The 27,107-nt window shown below is 37.6% G+C and overlaps 1 protein-coding gene across 11 annotated transcripts in view; it reads left to right on the top strand.

The window, feature by feature from the left end:
• cadpsb (Ca2+-dependent activator protein for secretion b) overlaps positions 1–26,824 on the top strand; it is a 65,506-nt gene extending 38,682 nt beyond the window's left edge. Inside the window, exons 12-33 of one of the 11 annotated variants that reach the window (XM_027007864.2) lie at positions 199–210; positions 3,614–3,750; positions 4,110–4,297; positions 6,217–6,318; positions 6,452–6,515; positions 6,857–6,980; positions 8,796–8,864; positions 10,072–10,104; positions 11,790–11,896; positions 12,391–12,420; positions 12,859–12,867; positions 15,100–15,256; positions 15,409–15,550; positions 16,736–16,897; positions 19,373–19,528; positions 19,813–19,960; positions 20,432–20,506; positions 20,657–20,740; positions 20,833–20,865; positions 20,961–21,068; positions 25,123–25,227; positions 25,453–26,824. In XM_027007864.2, the coding sequence (XP_026863665.1) occupies positions 199–210; positions 3,614–3,750; positions 4,110–4,297; positions 6,217–6,318; positions 6,452–6,515; positions 6,857–6,980; positions 8,796–8,864; positions 10,072–10,104; positions 11,790–11,896; positions 12,391–12,420; positions 12,859–12,867; positions 15,100–15,256; positions 15,409–15,550; positions 16,736–16,897; positions 19,373–19,528; positions 19,813–19,960; positions 20,432–20,506; positions 20,657–20,740; positions 20,833–20,865; positions 20,961–21,068; positions 25,123–25,227; positions 25,453–25,629 (2,222 nt within the window). In that variant the 3' untranslated portion in view covers positions 25,630–26,824. The remainder of the gene's footprint in view (positions 1–198; positions 211–3,613; positions 3,751–4,109; positions 4,298–6,216; positions 6,319–6,451; positions 6,516–6,856; positions 6,981–8,795; positions 8,865–10,071; positions 10,105–11,789; positions 11,897–12,390; positions 12,421–12,858; positions 12,868–15,099; positions 15,257–15,408; positions 15,551–16,735; positions 16,898–19,372; positions 19,529–19,812; positions 19,961–20,431; positions 20,507–20,656; positions 20,741–20,832; positions 20,866–20,960; positions 21,069–25,122; positions 25,228–25,452) is intronic. The other 10 variants (XM_027007873.2, XM_027007865.2, XM_027007866.2 and 7 more) reach the window with 10 other exon arrangements.
• Positions 26,825–27,107: the final 283 nt, after the last annotated feature.

Here is a 27,107-nt window from a genome sequence, read left to right on the forward strand (position 1 = left end):
CCCAAACTACACTATCATGTTGGAACAGGTCGTTGTTTTTGCATTGTGTTCTTCTTCTTTCATGCTTTGCTTGTACCCTTCTTCAGTCGTCCAGCTGTAGTGGGGGTTCAGGGTTTTCGTGTCTGCTTTTTTCCTTCAGCCTTGTTGCTAGTCTTTATGTTATTCTGGTTTGTCCCTTCTTACCCTGCTGTCTTCTAGCTGGACTTAAGGGTAAGTGCTTCCCTGTTAGCTAGCACCAGTCAGATAATCATACAACCATTATCTGACAAATGCAATGTGCTTTTTTACTCTCTGTTCCCTCTTCATCTTTTTTTCCTCTTGAATCTCGCTTTTCATTCCTTAGTCCAAAGTAAAAAAAAAATTTTGTCTATTTAATTTATTGAATGTAGGTTTAAAATATAAACTTCCATCCAGTTTAGGATGCATGAATTTTTAAATTGTCTCTTCTTATCATAAAGCTCAGTTATTATGATTGATTTATTTGCATAATTGCCTTCTCTGTAAATAATATCACTGGCATGAGAAAACCCCTCAGAGTAAAGATGAAAGATAGACTCAATTATTAAATATTTTCTGCTCCATAACTTTATGGTATCCAAACAAGACAAAGCCTGTCTTAAATGTTATCCAATAATCTGATCTGATCACTTTTATAGATACATGGAAAAGATGCCTGACCTGAGAATATTTAAGTTTTGGTAAACAAACATTAAAATAGACATTAGAAAAACAAAGAAAAATACAGTTTGTAGTAATTGTGATGAGGTAGAACTTTAAAAATCTGAAAAAGATCTGAAAAAAAAAAATCAAAATCAATAAAACGGAACTTTTAAGTTACCCAAAATTTATTAAAACATTCTATAAAATTTACCCTAATATTCTATCTTTGAACAGAATTTAACAAAGATTTAATTTTCATATACTGAATTACATTTTTACTGATTAATTTATAATTGGTGAAGCCAGCTGAATCTGAAATACTTTACTCTTGAGGGTTCAGTTGCCTTTAGCCTGCTTTCTTTATTTTTGCCTTTGGTTCACACGAGTTGGCAAATATGTAAGTGGAGTATTCTGAATGCCAATGCCAAGGAATAGGTGTTGCCATCCTTCCTTACCATGAAATACTCCCAAATTTGTATTTGATATTTGATTTATCAGATTCTGCAGGCCTGTTTTGAATAGCTGCTAGGCCCAGCATAGCACCTTTAGCAGCGAGACTTCATTTTGAATTTGTTTTTTGATTGCCCATATATTGCTTGATTAGGTGAGCTCTCAAGTGTCACATTGTCCATTTAGATGGTGGCAAATTGGCAGAATTTTTTCTGGATTTTTTTTTTCTTTTTTGTTTTTGTTATTCCCAGTTTTCCTGAAGAATGAATGACCCACTTTTAGCCTCTGTTGGCTTCATGCTAATCCCATGTACTTGCACCAGAACTGTAATGCTAACCCGTTAGCGTGCCCCCATGGTGGCTTGCTTGCTAGTGTGCTCAGCCATTTTTGTGAACACACTAAAAAATTCTCAAGTATTGTCAACTTGCAAATGCCAATAGAAAATAATTGTTGCAAATAGTTAGTCTTTATTGGAAAATATGTTAACAATCATTTCCTTGCATGACATTGGATAGCATAGAGACTTCCTGCATGTAATTCTAGATAATCATAGAGCATTTACATACATTTAGCCTATGTTCAAAGACAATTATGTAAATCAATGTTCTAATTGCTTTCCTCTATAATAATTTTTAAAAATAATTAATAATGGAATTGAGGTATGTTAGTATATTTACATTACCAATTTATACATTGTAACCTGAAGACTGCTCAGCTGAAAAATAGTTTATTTCACAATAACATTGTTAAAAGGACAGTCACCCCTTTTCATTCCTGCTACGAAGTGCCCCTTTCAAGCCCACCAACCTCGCTGTTCTTATTGTGCTCCTTTTTTCATTTCTTTACTCTCTCTCTCTCTCTCTCTCTCTCTCTCTCTCTCTCTCTCTCTCTCTCTCTCTCTCTCTTTCTCTCTCTGTTACTGGCCCACTTTTCAGACCAGACTTTTAAACTTATTTTTCTTACCCCAGTGCACCACAACCCCTATTTTATTCATTTTGTATCTGTATTCAAAATATGTGATTGTGTAATATGTTTTGTCTGTGTTTTTGTCATGAGACTCCCATTACTTTGTGTTAAATCCTTCATTCTCTCTCCCCTGTTTCTTGCCATAAAGGAGTATTTGTCATCTATCTCTTCATTGCTACTTCTTTGAATAATTCTGGCCCAGTATTTATTCCCTTCATTTTGGTCCTCATTACGCAATTCAATATTTTTTATTCTGCTTAACCCCCCCCCCCCCCCCCCCCCATGTGAATTTAAAATGCAATTCATAGACTAGCTAAATTTAAAAGGCAAAACTTAACTACAAGACATACTTTTCATAGTCTTGTCTTCTCTCTATGTAAAAACCTGTTGGATTGTTCTGTCATGGCTTCTTTGCCACTTTCATAACCATTTCTGCCTGTTTGTGTATCAGAAAACACATGATGAGCTGTCACTCACACCTAAGCTCAAAGAGACTGCACACATTTTATTCTGTGTGTTTTCTCTCATCAGTACACAACCATTAGTTCATTTGTTTGGATTCTATCATTCACTTCTAATAATTAAGTAATTATTTAGCAGTGAGGCAAGGAGTTGCACTTAATAGTTATTTGGATAGCATTTTTATGGTAGTTTTATTAATGCTTTTTCTTCACCCACCCCACCCCACCCCCCCAAAAGGAAATCATTCATAAACCTCTAATTTCATAAATGACTAAGACTAATTTTGTGCAATTATATACAAAGAGCATTATAAAAAAATAATATTTATGCTGTGTATTTGAAAATAAAAAAGGGAACAGTTGCTGTCTTTGTTAAGCAAAGCAATAAGTTTGTTGGCAAAGAATGCTTAATGTGACATCAGGTTTTCCCCTTTAGCCCCCAGTCAAAAATGTTGGAATTAAACAAGTCTTTTGAAAGGGGATAACAAATTCTTATTTTTTCTAGTATATTTTAACTCTTCAAATGGTATTACACACTCTAAGAGCAAAAATATAACACTAGTAAGCAAACTTACTAAAACTCCTTGATTTTCTGACATTTCCATTTTTATAAGCACACAATCCATCATTCTCTCTAAATGAATATTAATCAGTCACGAATGGCAGAATCTATTGTATTCATGTGAATGAAAAGCATTGCAATTCATCATTAAGAACTCCGCCACTACCCACATTCCCTTGAGTTATAATTAGTGGTCTTCACAATCAAAAACCTAGGGAGAGTTTGCAGCAGTTGCACCCAAATCAAATGCATGTCCATCCAGTTTGAATGTGGGTTGGTGAGCTGAACTTGAGCATTGCCCAGTTTTGCCTTGCTAGGTCCATTGAACTCTCCTTGACTTTTGCTGCAAGTTGACAATGTGAAACCTAAAAACCTTTGATTTGCTGTAGAGTAGACGAACAAGATGATGATCTTTTTTGTTGAAAGAAGACAGGTCTTACTACTAGCTGCTCTCCTAACTTCCTGCTCCTTACACCGTTCCCCTTACCTACATCTCGCATGATTGGTTGGATAGATGCTGACAGGGCACAGAAGCACGGCATGGATGAGTTTATCTCGGCTAACCCCTGTAGCTTTGACCACGCCTTGCTGTTCGAGATGGTGCAGAGACTCACACTGGACCACAGGCTCAATGACAACTTTGCATGCCTGGTAAGTGAAACATACCAGGGCAGGCTTTTGTCATTAGACACTACCAATAAACTGGTCTTTTATTAGATTTGTGATTTTATTGCCCTGCAAGTTTGGAATTTCCAGTTCTAAATCTTGCCATGGTCTAATGCTGCCAGGGTGTAGCATGTAAGATATTTTTGACAGTGGGTTTGAAACATTAGCAAAAATGAACTGCCAAGTGCAACATATACTAGATAGCCTGATAACATGGTGTGAATGGCTATACAACCATCCACTGCACCAGAGGGCATTCCCCTTAGACACATTTGCTTTACAGAGAGGACTTGTACCAGTATCAGATGCTGAAGCTCTTTACTTCTCTTCTGTTTTGCTTGCAGGGATGGTTCAGTCCAGGCCAAGTCTTTGTTCTGGACGAGTACTGTGCTCGAAATGGAGTGAGGGGATGTCACAGGCACCTGTGTTACCTTAGAGACCTGCTGGAGAGAGCAGATGGGGGGAACATGATTGACCCTACGCTGCTTCACTACAGCTTTGCTTTTTGTGCCTCCCATGTCCATGGCAACAGGTACACTTAGCATTCCCTTAGAATGAGAAACCACATGAACACCTCGGCATTTCCCACAGCTTATCATGTACAGTTTGTCCTTTAATTGTTTTTTTCTTTTAATGTCATGTGTGTTTTATCATTTTCTATGAATAGTTTTTTTTTGTTCCATCTCATCTTAATTCATTTCTTCCCCCATACCTCAACCGTGTTCATTAAGATGTAAAGCCTTTGTGTCTCTTCGTTCATTGTTTTGCTCCCTGAATCTCACTGCTTCAATGCTACTCATCTCATCACACGTTCCTGAAAGTCAGAGGGGGTCTGAGGTTCAGGGGGCTGGCTCTAAGCCATGAGGGAAAAGAGATTCTAAAAAAAGAGGAACTGTAAATCTCAGCCAGCCCCAGTGTTCCAAAGGTAAGAGGGCTTGAAAAGCAGGCAAATAATCTAATTACCTATATATACATTTATTTGAACCATTATTTAACCAGCAAAGGTGCAATGAGCAAATCTGATAAGAAAAAAAATGTTAAAAAATAAAACTATATATGATATGACGAATGCATCAATTATAAGGAACTGGATTAGTGTCTTAAGAGAACAAATTGGGTATTTTGACCATGCCTGAAATAATGCAGATTTATTGTGTTTTGGGAAGACAGTGTGTGTTGAAGGCTCCCTCTGGCTTTCTGGGGGGAAAAAAGCAGATTAAAAGTTTTTAAATGTTTTCTAAAATGACATTTTACGCACAAATAGAGCACTGTGTTTCTAACAATACAAAGTTATAATTGGAGCAGAATTTAATCCTTGGTCTTTTTTAGGTAGTTTTGGAATTTTTTGCAATTTTCCTCTGTGTCTGCCTGCCTTTCAAAAAAGCTTTCAACCTTAATTAATCTACCATATACTTATTTATGGAGGTTAAGGGAGAGGTTATTAATGCGCATGGTAATAAACAAGATACTACAATACATGCATTAGACTCAGTTAGAGAGTAAACCATTGGTTTGTGCTAAAGAATCCTATTCTTGTTGCTATTTAGGTACTCACCATCTTACTGCCACCATCTTAATGCCATAGTTTATGTTTCCTCTGTGTTTTCAGAACAGATTTAAAGTACAAAAATGACTTAAAAATAAATGCCTTACCTCTCCATAGTCCATAGCTTCTGCTACCACCAGGATAGGTTTATGATATGATTAACTATTTAAAAGACACTTAAATCTGACTTATAAAACTAGGACCAAGATGCAGAGTACATGACAAAACAGATTGTACATGAATGGAAAATCTGGAATTTGTTCAAGGTACATGTTTAAACAGTCACAGGAATAGTTTTTAGACTTTCGTGCACAAAAAAACAACTGGCGCAGTTATGATCAAACCCCAGAGGGTGCGGATGAAGTACTCATTAACAAGCTGAAAAGAGCCAACTTTAGTGCTGTGACTTGGACACAACATGCCCCAAGTGTCTCAAAGAGGGGTCCCATCTGCTCTTATCAAAAGAAAAACAAAGTGTTGTCCACAGGTTAAATATACTTGGCTCAGGATTCAGCTAGCAGTTAGGACAAGTGAAAAAATGTTGAAAATGTCCTTGTATTCTCAGTACGTGATCCACAGATTATTCACCTTAAGGTCTTTGTTGAACATTTCATATAATATTAATTTCTTGTTGGATTTATTTATTAATAATATGTGATTCATTTATTAATAGTCCTTTATATGCAGTGAGCTCCCTTTGTCCATTCCCTATCTACACCATCAATTCTGCTTTTCCAAAAATGTTTGGTCATCTTGTTTGAAATTTTTTTGAGGCCAGAGAAGAGCTGATACAAAATATCCTTATTATGATAACGTCATATCTGAAAACCTAGTACAGTAATTGTTAACAGACAAGTGAACAGCAATTGAGATTATAATTGAGATTGTTTTTTTTTCCAAAATAGACCTGATGGTCTTGGAACTGTGATAGTGGAAGAAAAAGAACGATTTGAAGAAATCAAAGAGCGATTACGTGTTCTTCTAGAGAACCAGATCACAAACTTTAGGTGAGTAAGTTCCGACTGGTCACATATTGTGTTTGTTTGTGCACTATTTATGCACCTCTGATGTTTTATTAGGTTTCTATACCGAAATATGGTACATGCTGTGCTGCTTACTATGGTCTTGTTCCTGACATAGGTATTGTTTTCCTTTTGGTCGCCCTGAGGGAGCACTGAAAGCCACGCTGTCTCTGTTGGAGAGGGTAATGGCACCACTGGCTACTATTGATACATTTCTCTCTCTCTCCCTCTCTCACTCTCTCACTCCCCATTGCTGTGTGTGTGTGTGTGTGTGTGTGTGTGTGTGTGTGTGTGTGTGTGTGTGTGTGTGTGTGTGTGTGTGTGTGTGTGTGTGTGTGTGTGCGTGTGTGTGTATGTGTGTGTGTGTGTGTGTGTGTGTGTGTGTGTGAGAGAGAGAGATAAAGAGAGAGCGAAACAGAAAGAGAAGGCCAGAATGGCTTCTTGACACATAATGTGCTCTAAAGCACACACAAAATGTTGAATATCCAGACAGTAACAGTGTTTATGTACTGTTGGTCCACAGGTCCTTATGAAGGACATTGTGACTCCAGTACCACAGGAAGAAGTGAAGACTGTCATCCGGAAATGCCTGGAACAGGCAGCTCAAATCAACTACCAGCGCATTACTGACTACGCAAGGGTGGAAGGTGACTACCATTGCCCTTCTAGTTCACACCATTATACCTCTAACCTTCTTCCTCACCAGTCTAAATCCAAGTTAAAGAAAGAGAAGCTGTTTGCCTTTCACCTCTTTTACTTCTCTCTCTACATGGTCAGATTGCTGTGGATCGCAGATTTCATATCTCAGATATGTTGTTGTTGACTGGAAAACTGCCTTGAATGAAGTAAAAGCTGGTCCGGTTTTGTCTTTTGGATATATATACAGGGTACATATAAGATCTGTACTTCTTGAAGGAGATACATGCAATATTTTCCTTTGAAGTTATATTTTACTGGTTTGCCACTAGAGTAATTTATCTAAACTGAAGAGGGTATAATTGTAGTTTATCCATGTAACCAACATAATTGAATGAACAATGCATTTATTGCTTATATAAATTCATCACAGTATTTAGCTGTAAATACATTGTTTCTAACAAACTCACAAGTCCTAAGATTGCACATAGTTGATTTATTTTGTCCTAACTAGACAAATCAATTAAGTGAATTATCACCTTGAGGGGAGAAAGTCTGGAATTAGAATGAAGCTGCTGAAAAACTACAGGAACATAATTTCTCTACATGAAAATTTAAATTTGGATGATTAATTTTGCCTGGAAAACTGTTGAATACCTATTAATTTATAATAATTTTGACTAGTATTTAATATATACACATTTAATAATATTCTAATTTGAAAAAGTCTACTGTGCCTGTATTCTTTTGTATTTTGTATATTAGAGACTTTCTTGATTGAGTTGTGGTCAAATTTCATGTTTTTAAAGCAAGGCTTAGATGTTTTTTCTGTGTATTCTCTTCTTGTAGACTTGTGAGTGAAAATGCATTCAAATTCACAGAGTGAAGAGCTTCTGACCCCTTCCATTCACTTGAGCATAAGGACTTGACCCAAAGACGTAAAAGATCCTCCATTACCCTGCACCTTTCTGTTTCTCTGTATACAGTACTGCCCAATTCCAAAGCCAAGATCTATCCTTATGACCATTCTTTCAAAGGATGGATTAAAGTAAATCTGCTGAGACCTCTGTTTGGCCTTATGGAATTTCCTTCCATTTAGGTTTTCAGGTCAAGTCAAAGACTATAGAAATGGGAAGAAACTTGAGGAAGGGAATTCAGGTAAGCAATGAAGTTACAAAAGAAGACCTATGCTAGGCAAAAGGGGAGAGAGGCAGTGTAAGCAGTGTCAGGTGGTTATTTGGGTTAAGAAAATGCTGCACAGGAGTAGCTTTAAAAGGATGTCTGTTGATCCAACCTACGGAATGAGGCAGGAAGAAAATCCAATGAAACAAGTAGTGAGTAATGGTAAGTACCTCATTGGAAGGACATAGGAGAAAAAAGACAGAGAGATCTAGGTATGACATTCAAGTGAACCAGCAGCAGTAAAATAACAGAAAGATCATGATGGTTTATTTGGAATTGGGCTTTTTTCTCTTCTAAAAGACATGGGGTCTTGTTCATTTAAGTATACCCCTGTCTTTTGACCCCACCTCACCTCCCACCTCCTAACTAGTCGTCTTCTACTACATCAAGTCATTGGCTCTGTCCCTTATAATATTTTGTCCCTTATAATTTGTAAGGGTCAAAAATGGTGAACCAAAAAGTACTTGTTTTCTGAGTTGTTCTTTCAGGGGGAATGTCGCCTTGTTCCCCATCAAATTATTTTGGTGACATTTTCTTAAAAATGCACAAGAAACGACCAGACATGTCCTTCACCATCTCTAACCCTTAACCCCCCTGATTTCTGACCCCAAACTTTTGCATGCCCAAATCCTCTTTTTCTTCAGGAAAAAAGAGGGAAATGTATGATCACCCTGTCTACTCCTTGGCTACACAAGTGATGGATTTAACCATCCGTGAGTAATTTCTCATCGTTTTCATCCCTTACCCTCTTTCTTCACTCCTTTGCAAACCATCTATCATGACATTTTCTATCCTTTTTGAGATAGAATGTGAAAGCAGCATAAATTAAAACTTACAATTTGCCACTTTGTAGCAAACAGTTGACAACAACTGTCAGCACTGCTGATACACTGAGATATGATAAAGACTCATAACTGTGATTTTACAGCCAAAAAAAAATCTTTTGAGCTAGCCAACCTCCAAGAATATTAAGATAACTGACCATTCCACCAATTATGCTTCAGCTTGACTTTCTGGAGTATTTAGTGAAGAAGGTGCTTAGGGACTAATTAAAAAGATTAAAATATTTTATTTGATCCTTCCTTAAAACAACATTGCAATATAGACCTACACATGTAGATTGCTAAACACTTTCATAAAACTGATTCATACTGGTACAGTTGATAAATGGATAGTAAATAATAGGTATCATTACCAATTGTGATTTATTAGGCTATCCAGTGAATTTTGACCCTTATACCTATTGTACACTCCATGGAGTGGACAGGAATATGTGCCAGTTATGGCTACATCTGTTTGTGACATAACATGATTAAGCATCTGCTCAGCTTCTTCTTGTCCTGTTTTGGTTTTGAAGCTCATGCTCATGACTTGAATGCATTTTTGCTTTTCTCACTTGCTACCTGCCCTGGTCATCTGCCTGTGTGTCTTTGTTGTAGTGTGCTAGCTGGTTTCTCTGGCGATTCCAGAGCACTTCAGCAGGTGACTCAGCTACCAGCAGAAGTCGACTAGTGCAATGGAACGATGAGTCATGTGTAGTTGAACTGAGTCATGAAATTGTTCAATTTGTGGTCACAATAGCTCTTGTCAAAGTTTTGTGAGAGAGAAGAATTCTGTGGTCTACTCGTCGAGTGTGTCACATTGCTTCTTCACTGTGATATTTTTGTCTGTGTCTTTGTCTCTGAATGTTTTAATTATTGTTTGTGTTTTAATGAGATATGCTTCCACGTACTTGAAAATCTCTTGGATTGCAGTCAAGAAAGAAATTACAAGGGGTGACACCTGTCACTGACTTCGAGACTTTAAAACCTCAGATTTTACTCTTAATGACTCATCTTTTCTTCTTTCATTTCACTTGTTCTTTCTTTCTCTCTCTCTTTTTCTATCTCTCTCTCTCTCTCTTTCTCTCTCTCTCTCAAGTTGAGAAATCTCTAAAGGATCAAAGGGATCCAGGTGAAGCTATATTTGACATCCACCTCTGTCCCCTCTAACATATAACCCAGCTCACATTAACAATATGACACAAACATACTCTCACTTATACTACCAAGTTAAGCCTTAATTAACAACAAGAAAATCTTTATTCCCTTGACACAAGAGTTTCCACTGTGCAAATCTGGCATGGTCTGTCTCTCTTTGCACCATACTAAGTGCTGAATTGTTTGTGAAGATAGTATACATCTAAAAAATTATATAACAATTGTGTTCTGCTATGACCAAGTGGCAATGCATTGTTTTAAGGTATGAGTAAAGAGTTCTAAAGATTGTTTTATGATTGCTCAGCTATGCAATACTATCTATCACAAATATCTCAGTGACAGCATTTTCAGTGCCTTAAACTGTGAGAAAAAATGTTTTGCAAATATTTTCTAGTAAAGTATTTTAATTATTGGATTAAGACTAAATTCCTATATTTGTCCCCAAGATGGTAATTCACAGCAGTCTTCTTTTCAACCCTGTTTTTATTCAAAGCATATAATCCACAAACAATTAACAATATTATCAGTTTAGCACACTGAAAATGGATGAAGTATGAAACCTGGATGATAATGATAATTAAGAATTATCATTATCAGCAGTATGTTTACTTCATCATGTGGAGTTGATGACATCATGACTTTAGGAGCTAAACAGCATTAATTTTTATAAAATATTTATCACTGATCAGCAGTATAATAGTATTTTATTACACATGAATTTATCAAGTAGTTGTACTTTTTGTTTAACAAGAGCTCAATTGGACAGTTAACCAGTTTCAGCCAAAGAACAAACTAGGCAGTACAGACTAAAGGGAAACCTAAATGAATATGCAGTGTCATGAGAAATAAACCAAAATGTCAGTCAAATAATGGTTGTGTAATTGTTGCAGACCCATGTTTTAATGGAAACATCAAATTTGTCACATCATTACTGTGTATTTTTGTTATTTTGTCCTATTGAAATTGTCATGTTCAGACAATGTTTTATTCTATGTTAAAATCCAAAGCACTGTATGTCCTGCATTCATTTCATTGAATCAAATGTCTAATCCACTGTTTGTCTCATACATAGTATTAGACTCCACTAATTTAACAACAGGTGTTTTCCACTTTTAACATTTTACAGTTCAATAATTTCTGGCCAATTTATATAAATTTTAAAATATGATTCCAAAATAAAAATGTAATGTATTTTGTAAATGGTATCTTAATCAATTGGCAATCCATTGACATTTCCTACTCATTCTCACTACATAGTTTCCCCTATCAGGATTTCAGGGCAACAACTATTTTAAATGCACTTATAACTTTTAATTTACTCTCACTACCCAACTGAAGCCATGCAATTGAACACCTGATTTTAGCAATTAGGTGTGCTGTCAGGTGAGCTAATTAGTTCAATTAGAAAGGGCACTCTTTGGCTGGATTGAACTTCGAAGGTATAAACAGTAGTTGGCAGATAAGCATTAGTGATTCAGACATTACTTGAGTTGTTATAATAAATGTCATCAACCATATTACTGTTATTGCATGCTAAATGGGGCAGGTTGATCACTCTTTAGGGCTGAAATGTAAATTATCTGACATTTACAGAGAAACTCATCACTAAAAAAACTGCACTGCTGTTGACCTCTGTTCTCCTTTACTATTCTGCACCAGAGAATGTAGCCAACCTAGCTACACCTGCCAAAAAACTGGAGCATGTCATTCGCCTGGCAGAGTTAGTCCTAGAGGTTCTTCAGCAGAATCAGGACCATCACGCTGAGGTGAGCAAGGCCTCTGTTACGTTCCTGTATTGTCCCTCATTCTCTGTCCAGCCAGTGTCGTAGCCCTTGTGCTCTGAACAGTGTATTTACACGTAACAGCAACTGCACAATTTGTACAGTACCGTTTGTTAAAAATATCTGTTTGATGAAGTTGACACTCCCTTCTGATCCAGTTTCTTTCACCCTGAGTTTCTGGATCCTCTGTCTAAAAGCAGCCTAAAAATGTAGAGTAACTGTTTATCTTCACAAAAAGAGATATTCAATAGAACAGTATAAAGCATGACAAATCAGAAAATGGGGTAGACAGGCTTTTTACGAACAATTCACTTATAATAATAAACCAGTCTGCATGAATCATTAGTTCTTTACATCCACGAGCAGGTTGGAAATATCCATGTTTGGAATGACTGCAGTACATACGATTTATATTTAGATAACCCGTGGTCTTCCTGAGCCCTACAGATTTACTCTATTTTTTTGAATATGCTTAACAGGCTGCGGTCACAAGTACAGGAGACCAGTCGGTACAGTATCCATGTTTCCTTCCTTCTTAAGTCCTCATCACATAGTCTATTTTCCCCTCCAGCATGTCAAGCCACACTAGGGGCTTTACTGTCATTTTGGGGTGGGCGAATGGGACAGTTGGATGAAGAAGGTAGACAAAGGGAGGGAACTAGTGAGATGAAGTGTAATATGTCTATCAAAATCTGAAACTCCTTTTGATGCGCTAGATGATAATTATGAATCTTATTTGAACAAGACAGGGTAGCCTCATATTGGAATTTCAGTCATTTAAGCAACATCTTTGAACCAGAATAACAAGGCATGCAAAGAGGTCCTCCATGATGATACTAATGTCCAGAGTTCCTCTCAATATCTTATGTTGTAACTAGTCTACGCATACATTATTCAATATTTCCATGTCTTTTTCACCGCTCAATCCATCCAATGGGCTTGGGCAGGGAAAAGAGGTATGTGAGAACACTGAATGCAATGAATCAGCCCCTTTGTTTCCCAATAATGGTTTGTGCATGAGCTGTGTGGGGCCTCTATACTTGTAATTCCCTACTCCCCTCCCCCCCTCCCCCAGTGTGGGGAATCTTAGCATTCTGTCTTACTTTGATGAGTCAAATTTTGTTAGCATTGTCTGTCCATTCTATTTTGAAAGAGCTGATGGTAAGGCTTGCATCCCAATTTGCAGGGGTTGATCTGGTGGAAGGTTTTTGCTTTTTCTAGAGAAAATATATATATATAGCTGCACCATTCCCCCCCCCCCCCCCCCATAGTTTTGTCATCCAAGCCTTGTCCCAGTTTGTTATGTCAGGTTGGCCCTTCCTGCTAATTTTTCTCTGCCCCCTTTCAAGATGAAGTATAGGTTTTTCTATACACCACAATCCAAAATCATAGCCTAGCTCCATCACCTGGTCTTTTCTTGCCAATTAAAAAAGAGGCTTAAAAATGATGACATCTTTGTCATCTTTCTAACCAGAGGGCAACATTTCCATACTTCTATCTTCCCAGTAAAGATTGCAAGAAAGGGCTTGGGGAAGGATCTTGGAGTTGGTTGGATTTGACATAGCTGATTTATTTCTACCTCTCCTTCTTTCTCTGTGTGTGTGTGGCTGAGCTCGGCCATATGCGCTGCACTTCTGCCCCAGCCAATGCTTTGTTTTCTCTTCATAATTTGAAACATGATCAATGTCCTCTGGGGTTCAGTGTGTGTAGGGCAGGTAAGTGAAATGGGAAGTTTAGACCCAGCTTGTACTCCAGTTCCAGCTGAGTTGACCTTGAAAGAAATGTGTGGTACATGGAAGCTTTGGAGTGGGTTGATGGGGTATAAGAGCCAAACAGCAAAACAGCATGCTGCCGAAGGGAAGGATTGACCCTCTCAAAGGATGATCACTTCCCTGAATGACTTTGTCTCTAGGACAGCTGTTTTTCCTTTTTTTAGCTATGAGAAACAATTGATGCCAAGACTGCATGCAAGTTGTTCTGAGAGAGTATATGGAAACTTCTTTAAGTTTCTCTCAATCTCTGCCACATGCCCAAATTGATCAGTGTTCTTGGAGATGAAAAAAAAAAATAAAAAATATTTAAACATAACAAAGCGCTACTCATTGCCTTTTTAAAGTTTGTTGCTTGCAGTCTTAGGCACACCAGGGTGCAAGGATGCATGACAATAAGACACATCCCCATCCTAATGTCAGGGATGCAGTGATGTGAATGGTTGAACAAACTACATCTTCCATCAGAAGAGCAACAGCATGCAGCGATTTCTACCTCACCTGCATGAGAACTGCACCTGTTTTAGCATCTTGACTTTCCTGACTAGATTTACTGTAAATAAGGAAAGATTCTTATACAAAGCAGTAATGCCTGCTCACACATGTAAGCACATTTGCAACACAAGACTGAAGAATTGGTCGTTTAAATCTGTGGTGATTATTGTACATACAGGCTAGTAAAACTGATAAGGGTCATTCATATCAACCAGATATTTGTACCTTACTTTTACATATTTAGTTATAACATTGCTACTTCATAGGATCAGAAGACTACAATAAGATACCCAGTGTATCTAAGGTGAATCCAGTCTTATGTAAGTCCATGTGGGTTTAAGATGAAGTACTTTGCATTGCATAGAAACAATTTAAGAAAGTAGAACAGAATTTTTCTGTGTTGCAAATTTTCTGAAAGTTTAAACTAGGCTTTGAGGTTCCTCAAACAAAACCTAACATTTCCACTGGTGTAAACTGGTTAAATGAGTGCCTTGTTTTTAAGATATTATTCCTGCTACATTCATTAATGTTTTGTAACTCGTTCCAAATGTACATTACACCAAACCCATCAGTATATAGATAACTCTTTTCAGTTTTTTTCAGTACAGTAGCTTGAGACTGTAAGTGAAAATAAAAAAAACTGTTAAATGCAAGTAATTTCAAGGTGGCTCCACAATTAATTAGAGCCTAACATTTGGGTCACCGACTTCTGAGGACAAATCAGATTGTGTTTGCAAGTACTTTGTAATAGCCAGCCACTTTCTCCAAAATTTGGCTAGTGTAGTAACTTTTCCACACACCACATGGCAGGAACCAGTTTACTCCATTATTTAAGTTCAGTCGCCTCATCTCTGCTCTGCTCTAACATCTTCTCCCTCTATCCTCCCCCTATCCTTCCCACCATGTCTTTCTCTGGTATTCAAGGCCTTTGCATGGTGGTCAGATCTGATGGTGGAGCACGCTGAGCACTTCTTGTCCCTCTACGGTGTCGACATGGATGCAGCGCTAGAGATCCAGTCTCCTGAAAGCTGGGACAGTTTCCCACTCTTCCAGCTTCTTAATGACTTCCTACGAACTGATTGTAAGCACAATTAAGTGTAATTAAAATTTGGGGGTATAGAGTGGTGAAAAGCAGCTGCAGTTGTGGCTATTGACTGTTGCATGTTGGCCACATGCAAAAGAATTGCAAGTCTCCTCAGGTTGAGTCATAAATGTCTCTCTCTCTCCTTGTAGACCATCTGTGCAACGGAAAGTTTCACAAGCACCTGCAGGACCTGTATGCCCCCCTGGTGGTGCGATATGTCGATCTAATGGAGTCCTCCATCGCTCAGTCCATTCACAGGGGCTTTGAGCGTGAGTCATGGGAGCCTGTAAAGTAAGACACCACCTCCTGCCAACTGCACAGTGCTGGGCGTGATCGGAAGGCAGGGCCTTTCATAACAGAAGTAATCATTTAGAGCCACTAATGCCCCAGAGAGTAGATTGGGCAAATACAGCACATTAGATTTCACCTAGTGTGAGAAGGCATCAAGAAAAAGTGCAGTAATCATTTAGCACAGTCATTTTTCAGTCAATTTTTTTTCCCCCAAATGTAACATTTTATAATTTATAATCACCTCAGATTTATCATAGCAAATCATGGTGTTTTAGGAAAAGATTTTAAAATGATTATTTCTGGGTATTTCTGGGTATTAGAAACACTGTACTGATAATTTGGGCTCTAATTCATTCCAAGCATACTGACCTCAGTTCATCATAAACAGAGAATTATCATAACTAGCATCAGTCCAAAAGGAACTCCAGTCAGCATCTGTCATCTTTTCATCTTTTCGTTGCATTAACTAACCTTCATAATTTGTGCTTGAGAGAAAGAGGATGCCTTTTATGTGCTAATAAGCTCTGCTGTTTCCCCTGCCTCTGTAAATTTGTTTTGCATATTGATTTTGCCATTTCCCAGATTAAAATAATGTTATCTCGATGTGGGATCAGCAACCTTTCTCCTTAATTATTATATCTTCTCAATATTTTCCAAATTAACACATGCTCCACTGACCTTTAATTAAATGAAGGAATATGGAGGCGGAGCATACATTTGTACAAAAGGGAATTTTATACACCTAGAGCTCTTACTGTGGATCCTTTAATTCTACCCCAAGATTACATGAGCACACAGTTTCCTTTATTTGTTTGTCTCCTACTTGTGTTTTTAAATTTCCCACCACTGGTCATTGTACCTGTCAGTGTGGCTGATTTATCTGTCAGTGCCTGTTAGTGAAACATGCTGCTTCTCTTTCTTTATTTACCTGTTTATGTGCTGCTGTCTATACCTAGCATGTATCTTTTTACTGTGAGTCCTCTGTTTAAATGTTTTATTAGAGACCTTCCCTACATTTAACAACTGATTGTTTATGTCTGCTATTCTCAGATGTCAAAAAATGATATTTTTCTTTACAGTTTTTCTTACTTCTTGTTACTTTCTTACTGTATGTCATTGCTTTTTTGCAGCATTCCACATTGCCACTGTTATGGATTTTTGTTTCTTTTTTGTCTGTTTCTGCAGGAGTTTAACAAGTAATCTGCCCAATGTGAATCTACCAAATGTGAACCTCCAAATTCCCAAAGTACCAAATCTTCCCGTGCCTGTAGCAGGACTATCTGTTAACCTTCCACAAATGCCTAGCTTTTCCACTCCATCCTGGATGGCTGCTATATATGACTCTGAGTGTGTATTCAACGAGTTTATATCAGCTGTGATGAATTCAAAATGTGCCCTTGGCATGAAGGTGTTGTGACCCTTGTCATTTAACATTGCATAAACAGTAGGAACCAGAAATAAATCTTTGAAAACCCACACTATGGTGGCTTGACAAACATGGCCAAATATATATTTTTTAAATGATCATTTTTAAGATTTCATTCTCTTAAGCTTTCATTGTGTCTTAAGCCATGTGTTACCTCAAGGTTGGAAACTGTTGGAAACAAGAGCAATTTAAACAAATATATTTCTGTTTAGGCTGGAACTTTAGTTGTTAAGTTGTGGAAGGTAGAGCAGTTTAGATAATGTTAACAGACAGAAAGTGAGCAATGTTTTGATAGCTGCAATAAAGTGTAGGAAGAGATTTGACTGAATCTAGTGAATCCAGCAAAGCAAGACTACTTGTCATTTAAGTAGTGCTCTATATGAGTAGCCTGTCAGAGACAGGGACAATGATTTGGCTATGACAGAAGAATAACAATGAGCTGAATAGGGATAAAATGTTTGTCAAGCCAGCATATTTAGGATATAGCACATCATGGTATATTCTTATTTATATAACATTAGATGCTGTGCAGTGTCAGCAAGATGTAACAAAAGTTATTTAAATTCTTTATATCTTGCACAATAAAACAAGCAACAAAGAACCTATATATTTTACAAAAAAGAACAAATGTTTCAAGTCATTTTCATGCCAAGTAGGTTGCAAGGGATCTGGGTCAAGCCCATGTTGTTTGTATATTTGAAATGAGAACTGAAAAGCTTTTCATTTTCCTCAATGTGCATGCCATTGAGGTGGGACTGAGGTGGCGAGATCTGGATTGCAACCCAAACCTACAAATAGCCCTAAATATCCCTGCTTCCAACTAAGTAAAAATTCCCTATTATAGACATGATCTTCGTTTAAGTGTAAGGTTCGAACTGCAGTTTAGGTAACTTATCTGTTTTTCAAGAAGCTCATTGCTCAGCTCAGCTTGATAGGTTTGATAAGGCTGTTTTTAGTTATTCCACGCATTAGATTCATTAATCTTCATTGAGCCAAAATTAGCACATTTTAATCATGTGGAGATATTAGGCTGTATCTGGATCTTGGCCCTAAGGAAGGTGCAGAAGCTGCATTAAATAGTTGGCCTTTGATGTCTATGGTAAGAATTTCATTTTTAGAGGCTCTTTTCAGACTTGAGGTAGAGGGGTTTGCTAAAAGACCATCAGGGCATTCAGGTTCATTTAAAGGTGTCAGTGGGTGTGGGTTGGTGGAACTCCCTGCCTGGTGTTTGCATTAGATGAAAGCACTCTGAAGCAGACTTTATGTCAGACTTCACATCAGACTGGCTTCCAAAGCAATAGAAACTAGCCCTCATGGAGTTTAAACATCAGAGTGGGTTTCATATCTTCAAATTTCCATTCACTCCCCCCTGTCAGGGGAGTACATTTAACTCCTTTATGACACAAATAACATCCCATTCAGTGATAGTAGCCCCCCAAAAAAAGAAAATTGCTTCTCTGCTATGTAATTAAAGCCTGTCTAATGTAAGTTCTTCAAAGCAAAATGAGTTTGTTGGCTTTACCTCTACGAGCAGCCACACCAAAGTCACTCTTATGTTTCAACTCTATGGTAGCCCCCCAAGCCCTCCCCCACCCTTACAACACTCCTCCTACCGTTCCATCAGTCTCCACACAGGATGGTGTCTTCAGAGTTGACTGCATGGTGTGCGTTGACCTTTCGCGTTCCGTCAGCCTTGTCGGGCATGGGTGGTGAGAGAGAGCCTGGTATTTGTGTTTCTTTTTCTCCTCTGAATTTTGTCCTCTAACTACTGAGTTAGTGTAGCCATTCCCTGGAAACTGAAGTCCATGCAAACCTTTTCATTTGGTCCCTCTGAACAAGTAGTGTGTGTGGTTCTAATGAGACTGGAGATCTGGCTCACTCTTAAATGATCTTTTTGCTTAACAATATGCAGGTGGTGTGTAGCACAGCTACATACCTCCTGAAAAGCAACAGAACATGGCTTAGTGTCTCACCCATGTCACATGCCTTCTCTCACCATGGCATTCCCAGGCCCCCCCCCCATCCCCGAACCCACCCACTCCACCCCCCTTAGAGAATGATGACCATCCAAATTGTGCATGACTTTGGGCCCTCTCGAGGGTGAATAACCACGCAGTTGTGCGAGGTTATTGGTGTGTTCTGGTAACACAGCTGTTTATTTTACCATACATTGACTGATGCTGCAAAGCCTTTGCCTGCAATTATGAAGACCAGTATGACTCACCAGGCTTTGGGGGCACTCTCATTGTATGGCTAAAATCCTCAAAAATAAATAAATCAATAAAAAAAAATTAACGAGTAGAGTCATAGAGCTAGCTCTACCTTTCTGTTGCTGCTTTTATTGAGCAGCTCATTTGAAAATGCCCTGACCTCTGACATGTCTCTGTGCCCGGCAGTAATGGCTCTGGGACATCAGAAGATCTGTTCTGGAAGCTGGATGCCCTGCAGACGTTCATCCGAGATCTGCACTGGCCTGAGGAGGAGTTTGCCAAGCACCTAGACAACCGTATGAAGCTCATGTCAAGTGACATGATCGAGTCTTGTGTTAAACGGTATGTGTGTGTTTGGTGGTAGAGGGCAAAGATCAGTATAATAAACTCCTCTGCTTTAGTGTTTGTACAGTTGGTGTGCATGTAGGCATAAACAAAATGTACATAAAGCCAACAAATGTAATTAAATCTACCACAAATCAATACATTTCCAACAATTGTGAATGGACATGATCTCTCAGAATACACTCTTTACGTAAAGCACAGTACCTGAAAATAGACACAGTACCTGTGGACCTAAATAAATTGCTATTGATGTGATGGTCAACTCTTTTGCTGGTCTTTAGCACCAGAGCAGCATTTGAGTCCAAGCTGGCCAAGAGTAGCCGTTCTACAGATTTCCGTATTCCACTGTCTCTATGCACCATGTTCAACGTGATGGTGGATGCCAAGGACCAGTCAGCTAAATTGTGTGCTATGGAGATGGGCCAAGAGGTAATGAGAAAATCTCCCTGATCTAGGACTGGCACAAAACTCAAAGGGTAAAAAAGAGACTGTAAAATCCAATGCTATAAAAATGTTGGTCTTTCTTCATCTTTTGCCAGATATTTCTATGGTTACCTTGATGGACTATCTGTTTTTGTCTGATAGCTGTATTCTTACTGAATGCACCAAACAAGGCTGGCCAGTTTTGTCACTTGCTTAAAGACCCTTCACTTCTTATGTTAAAGAAAACATCCATATTTGTAATCGAAACCGGCAATTATGTTCTTGGTATCTCAGGGTTTATGAAAATTCTGATATTGGTCCTTTCACAATGAAAATTAGAAATAGATTGTAGAAGAGGGAAGTACAATCTATTAAAATATGTTTGATGTGTAAACCTACATTGTTAATATGTGAAATTATATAGCATCTATTTTTAAATATGCATGATGTACTGATTATTTTAATCATATTTTTTAGAAACAGTATCACTCTAAAATTGATGATCTCATCGAAGAGAGTGTGAAGGACATGATTTCTCTTTTGGTGGCTAAGGTAGGTTTTTAGAAGGGGCTGATGTAAGGATTGGCTGTTATGGTAGTATGGTAGTATCTGCTGGATTTATTTATTTATTTATTTGGTTGTGCTAGAGAGCATTCATAGGTTTGTTTTAGATCATGTGTCGCTTTTGTGTATCCTGTACAGTTTGTGGCAATTCTGGAGAGCGTTCTAGCTAAGATCTCCAGGTATGATGAGGGAACACTCTTCTCATCCTTCCTCTCCTTTACGGTGAGATATAATAACTTTTTCAGATGCTGCTGATGTTCTCATTAATCTGGTAAGCCTGGTAAGCCCTTAAATAAATGTTTGTTGGTTTTTAGGTGAAAGCAGCATCCAAGTATGTGGATGTCCCTGTAAGTATTAAACAAATTTGTCTTTAAGGTTTTCAGTGGCGTTGCTTGTCAAGTAGAACAAGTGGCTAACTCTCTGTGCAATCTCTGTCATGCAGAAACCGGGAATGGATGTTGCTGATGGCTATGTGACCTTTGTTCGTCATTCTCAGGACATACTGCGAGATAAGGTCAATGAGGAGGTGTATATAGAGAGGTTATTTGATGTAAGTAAGATGCCGTCTCCTCCTTGCCTAACAGGGGAGGTTCCATCCAAAATGTGGCGGAACAATGGGGCATATGAGGGATAAGTCACATTTTGAGGCTAGGCTCTTAATCTTTTCATCCTGACACATACAGCCGGTCTTATCCCGAGATTCTCGGCCTCTCACTCCTCAGTGTCTCCATTGCTGTGAATCCTGTGCTCTTGTGTCATTAGTCACAACGAGTTGCACTTTTGTGCTCTAATGTTGTGTTAGCTATTGTTTGTTGGAATATGCTCTGTTGTTGCGTTAGCTACTCTCTGTTGGACCTTTGTGCTCCAAGCTCATGAGGCAAAGTGTCAATAGCACCACCAAGTGGATTATTTAAGACAGTGCTCTCAATGATGGTGAAATTTTTGTTAATAATGAAATCTTTGTCAACAATTATTTATTGCCATATTTTTCAATATTACATACTATTTTCACAGTGAATGACATTGAATAAATAATACTCATGCATTAATATCCAGGTTAGATGCAATATATATATATATATATATATATATATATATATATATATATATATAATGATAGGCTAGTGATCTAAGCAATGACACACACTAGAGAGCACTGTTAAATTTAGAAATAATCCTTTGTGAAACATTTGTCTTTTAGTGTTGCACAATGGTGTACGTATGTGTCTAGTGGGAGGTGATTTATTCTGTGTACAGTAGATTTGTGCCATTTTATGTGTGCCTCTATGTGTGTTCAACTCTGTGTGTGTGTGTGTGTATGTGTGTGTGTGTGTGTGTGTGTGTGTGTGAGAGAGAGAGAGCATGTTGTATGTTATGGCTGCTTTGACTTTGTGGTTGCATTTTGACAAGATGCAGCACAGTGTAGAAGGTACTGTATATGTCTGTGGTGGAGAGAAGTATGAGAGAATATTTTGTGTGTGTGTGACTGTGTGTGTCTGTGTGTGTGTGTCTGTGTGTGTGTGTGTGTGTGTGTGTGTGTGTGTGTGTGTGTCTGTGTGTGTGTGTGTGTCTGTGTGTGTGTGTCTGTGTGTGTGTGTGTGTGTGTGTGTGTGTGTGTGTGTGTGTGTGTGTGTGTCTGTGTGTGTGTGTGTGTGTGTGTGTGTGTCTGTGTGTGTGTGTGTGTGTGTGTGTGTGTGTGTGTGTGTGTGTGTGTGTGCGCATGCTTCTGAGTGTTGGAGATACATGTGTCATAGTGAGGTGAGGTGTGCTACTCATGCTGCTTTTTCCATTTGTCTCTTGAACATGTGTGATAAGCACCCATTGATGATGCATGACTATTGGATCTGCTCCTTTAAACATACACTGATCCACTGCATCATTCCACCATTTCTTTCCTTATCCTTTTATTGCAAATGGGATATTCAAATGAGAGGTTGTATGTTCTGTGTATGTTCTCTATTCAATCACAAATGTTTTGACATATTGAAGGACTTAAGGCACAGGTTTTACTTGCAATAACTGGCATAAGACCAGTTAAAGTCTAGAGAAAAGTTTTGATATTTAAATTGTGAAACACTGGAGGACCTGCAGCCTTTCTTTTCCCAAACTGACAATTGCCTTAATCCCATTAATCCCATCAGTCAAATCAGTCCCACCAATCCCATCAATCCCATCACTCCTTTCTATCTAGCTGTTTCTTAATCACATACTTGTGTGCCCTAAGCATGTTAAATTAAAGTCATTTAATTGCTGCTATTTTTCACATGCTATGAGGAATACTTTGTAGACAGCCCAGTTACTAAGGATATAATAGGATCAGAGAAAGTTACATGTTTGAGCCATGAGCACCACAAAAGCCTTGTATATGTTTCTACAAGCAAGTACTTTTAAAGAATTTTTACCCATAAACAACTTTTGAACCAGAAAAAAATATATGCATAAATATGCAAGAGGAGAGCACACATTTCTGATAAACAGCTAATGTCTAAATGTTCTGTTCATATTGATTCATTAATATGTTTCTGTCTCTTCATATTTTAACTCCATTCATCCCTATTTTGTTCTGATCTTTGCATCCTTAAAACAACACCGCCACACCTTCCTTTTATAACAAAGTGGAACTTATCTCTAGATGTCCTACTGTTTGATCACATTCTGTCGAGTGGCATGATTTCTAATCAAATAATCTTCCTGTGTACATCTACTAGCATGACCCACCTCCTACAGTTCCCACGTCATACACACACACAGCTCTCTGCCCCACCTACTACTCACCTGCTCCTTCTGCATGCACTGCACGCTCTGACCAGTCAACTGTTTGAAGTGGACATGCAAGAAAACAAATCACCAATCACCAACCAAATAACCAATCAGCCAATCACCAACCAAATAACCAAACAACATATAACTTAACTAATCACAGATCTAATTAGCATAATCATAACATAGTCACAGTCCTTGTTCACTGAATGAAAGAAACAGACAGCTTTGGCAAGGATCTTGCGGTGTCACAGTTATTGGAAATAGAATATTTCACTAGAAGTACAAGTTGGTGCAGTTAGGAATTTTTCACATAAATTTCCATGTTGTTTTAAATAGCTACCAGCTCTTTTCACTTTACATTATAGTGTGCTTTAAATCATATGTAATTTATAAAAACAGAATATAATGTAATTTTCACCATGTTCCAGTTCGGTGATACACCAGCAAAATAGTGGAAAGTTGCATTATATATGAAAGGGTATTTAAAATAGTATTTCTGATCTTAATAATTCATTATTGCAAAATGTGAATTCAAAATTTCAACATGCAGCTGTAAAAACACAAGTCTTTGAGTGGAAAACAGCACTAACTATTAAGATTCAAACCAAGCAATAGAGAATTTAGGTTGTGGATAGCAAGTTAACGTCTTGAGTAGAACATAACTCATACTTTTTAAGGGGGGAGAAACATTAAAATGCTTAAATATTCAGTGACACTTCACAAGATAATTCATTTTTCTATAAGCAATTACCACATCATCCATTACACAAGACATGTGCTGTTCTCTTTGAACTATAAGTAACATGTTTGACACTGGATTTCAGGAATTCCTAGTAGATATTGTCTTGGATATAGACACATAGACTCATATTTGAAATGATGACATAAAAATGTTTTAAGATAACAGTACAAGCACTCTTTGCCTGCAGATTCCTCTCACTCTCACTTTTATATATTGTTTTTAAAGTTTTCTGGTTATGATCATACTGAAATTTGCTGCTTTGACTTGAAAATGTTTTGTTGGATTTGGGGATGTTTGTAAAATATTTGCGTTACACAGTTGATAGCATGAATAAATGTTTTTATTTCAAGGTTTTGTTTATCACATTCAGCATAGTTCTGTTAAGACAATGGCAAAGGAAAAAGTACTTAATCTAAATTCCAGACTTAATGTATTACAGTCATTTTTAACCTATTAAAAGCCATTACAATTAACAAAGCCTCTACAATTAACATCTGCTGGATTTAGACCTACCTATGAAATTAAAAAATCTTCAGGATTCTAATCTTAACTTGTTCATTTTAGCTCCCAGACTATGCTGTATATATATGTTAATAATATATGATTCAAGTGTTTGTTTTGTTTCTAAATATGCGACTCATTAATGCATGATTTATGTACTTTTTTGCAGATGGTCATATTGCTGGCTCTGTAAATTAATTTATATTGCCTGACTAACCTAGTGCTAAGTGAGGGTGTGATTGTGTCTTGTTGCTATGCATTCTATGTAATCTGTGTGTGGATGTGCCTGTGAATGTGTCTCTGCATGTGTAAGGATGTATTGTATGTGTTTCGTGTGTGCATGTGTCTGTGTGTGTGCGTGTGTATGTGCAAGTGTGAGAGTTTGTGGGTATATATGTATATGATCTTGGGAAATAAGGGTGGGGATACGTGAGCAATCGTGAGTATGTTAGTGTGACCATATCTAAGTATGTATGCCGTATTAATGAAGAATTACGTTTATATGTACGTCTAGACATTCCGGTCTCTTGCATGGGTTTGTTTGTGCGTGTGTGTGGGTGTGTGTTGCTGGAGAACGTTGTGTTTGTGTGCATTGCAGCAATGGTATACAGCAACCATGAATCTTCTGGGAACCTGGCTCACTGACCGAATGGACCAACAGCTCCATGTCTACCAACTCAAAATCCTCATCCGGATTGTAAAGGTAGTGTGTACAGTGAAATGTAAAACAACCACTATGTGTGCTGGGAGCTTTGATGTTATAGTATTATAATATATAATATACTATAATATAACATAATATACTATAATATATAATAGTATTATATTATACTATAATGATATTATAGTATGTTGGTTTGTGTAGATGTGTAAGATATTACATGACTGAGCAAGCTCAGCAGTATTTGACTTTCATTTGTACTTATAGAAAAAATATCGAGACTTTAGGCTGCAAGGTGTTCTTGACTCAACACTGAACAGCAAGATGTATGAAACAGTACGGAACCGCCTCACATTAGAAGAGGCCACTGCTTCCGTCAGAGAGGGCGGCATGCAGGGCATTTCCATGAAGGACAGTGATGAAGAGGATGAGGAGGATGATTAGGGCACCAACCCACCTGGTGCCCCACCCCTGCCACCTGAAACCTGGCCCATCAGCACCACCCTACCCTATCCCAACTTAGCTTGGTAACAGAAGATGCATGTACCAACTCTGATAATTCCAGTTAGTCACTCTAGGACACCCCTTCCCATCAGCTCGAATTGCCCACAAACAGAGCTAAAGTCAAGAAAATATCTAGTAATTATACTGAGTAAAAAGAAACTTTAAGAGTTACAAGAATGTGATTGACAAATTTAGCTGTGCAATGATATAGTAAAGAAAAAAACTAACACAGATATTTGGACTGATGCTACTTGGGAATTTATTTCTAATTGTTCCTAAGCAATATGGAGTACCATTTGTTTGACAATGTCGAGTGAGATTATTAGGTGTGTCCCTGTCCAATGCGATAGCATATATGGCGCTTCTTTGACGTATTCTTACATACATTAATGGTACATTGTTGTGAAGATGAGTGTATGGATCCTTTTCTTTGTATTGTCTGTTTTCAAAGTGGATGCCAACTGCTTCAAAACTAAAAATGAACATATGTATTTAAGTTAAAAGCTGTTAACTGTCAATGTCCTCTGTGTCTGCACATTCTCATAAAAATGTATGTTTTAGTTTTTTGTTTTTCTTCCTTTTTTATCTTATTTGTGCTGAGGTTCTGTGACTCTAATGAGGCTTTTATGTTGCACCTCACCAACAACACATTGTTTCACATTCATCTCAAAATGAAAATTAATTGGTATTCTAGAAAGGCAATATTCTCTTAGCTCCATTTTGATATATTATTAGAGACGTCTTTTTATTTGGATGTCAGTAATGACCACAAAATATATTTTTGTTCAGTTTAACTTTTACAAAGAAAAGAGATATCTTGTTTTGTTTTTTTGTTTTTTGGGGGTTTTTTTTGTTTGTTTTGGTTCTATTAAAGATATTGTTTTCTGTTATTACTTCTGTAGCCAGAGATATGTGCCATTTCTGGGGGGGGTCTCACTATTGTTTTGTAAATACAAAGCTGTACATTGCATTCTGAGCCATCACTGCATGCCTGTGGGTTCCACCTTCTCCAAAAGCTTTTTTTTTTCTGTGTCAGTTAGCTGGTGGATTCATTCTTGGGTTTGCCTTATAAAAAGCCAACAGTTGTAATATGCAAGAGCTGTGGCCTCTCAATAAATATAACTGTACAAATGCATTGGTTGTTTGTGTTTGTTTACTTTTTGAAAGTTTCACATTTTATTTCTTATAAAGTGATTAATATGTCTTGTACCCTTAACAGATTCCTGATAGGTATCTAAGTAACTGAATGTACTGTTACATGTTATTACCTGTAATATTTTCATTTCATTTCTTTTTAATATTTTCATTAAAAAGAATAGAAGGACTTTAACGAACATGTCATAGCTAATATTCATAATTCTGCAATATTCTTGTTACTTTTGTATGCCACTGAGTAGGTTGCGCTTTTATTTTGATAT

The sequence above is a fragment of the Electrophorus electricus genome, chromosome 3 (genome assembly GCF_013358815.1).
Source record: "Electrophorus electricus isolate fEleEle1 chromosome 3, fEleEle1.pri, whole genome shotgun sequence".
Lineage (NCBI taxonomy): Eukaryota > Metazoa > Chordata > Actinopteri > Gymnotiformes > Gymnotidae > Electrophorus > Electrophorus electricus.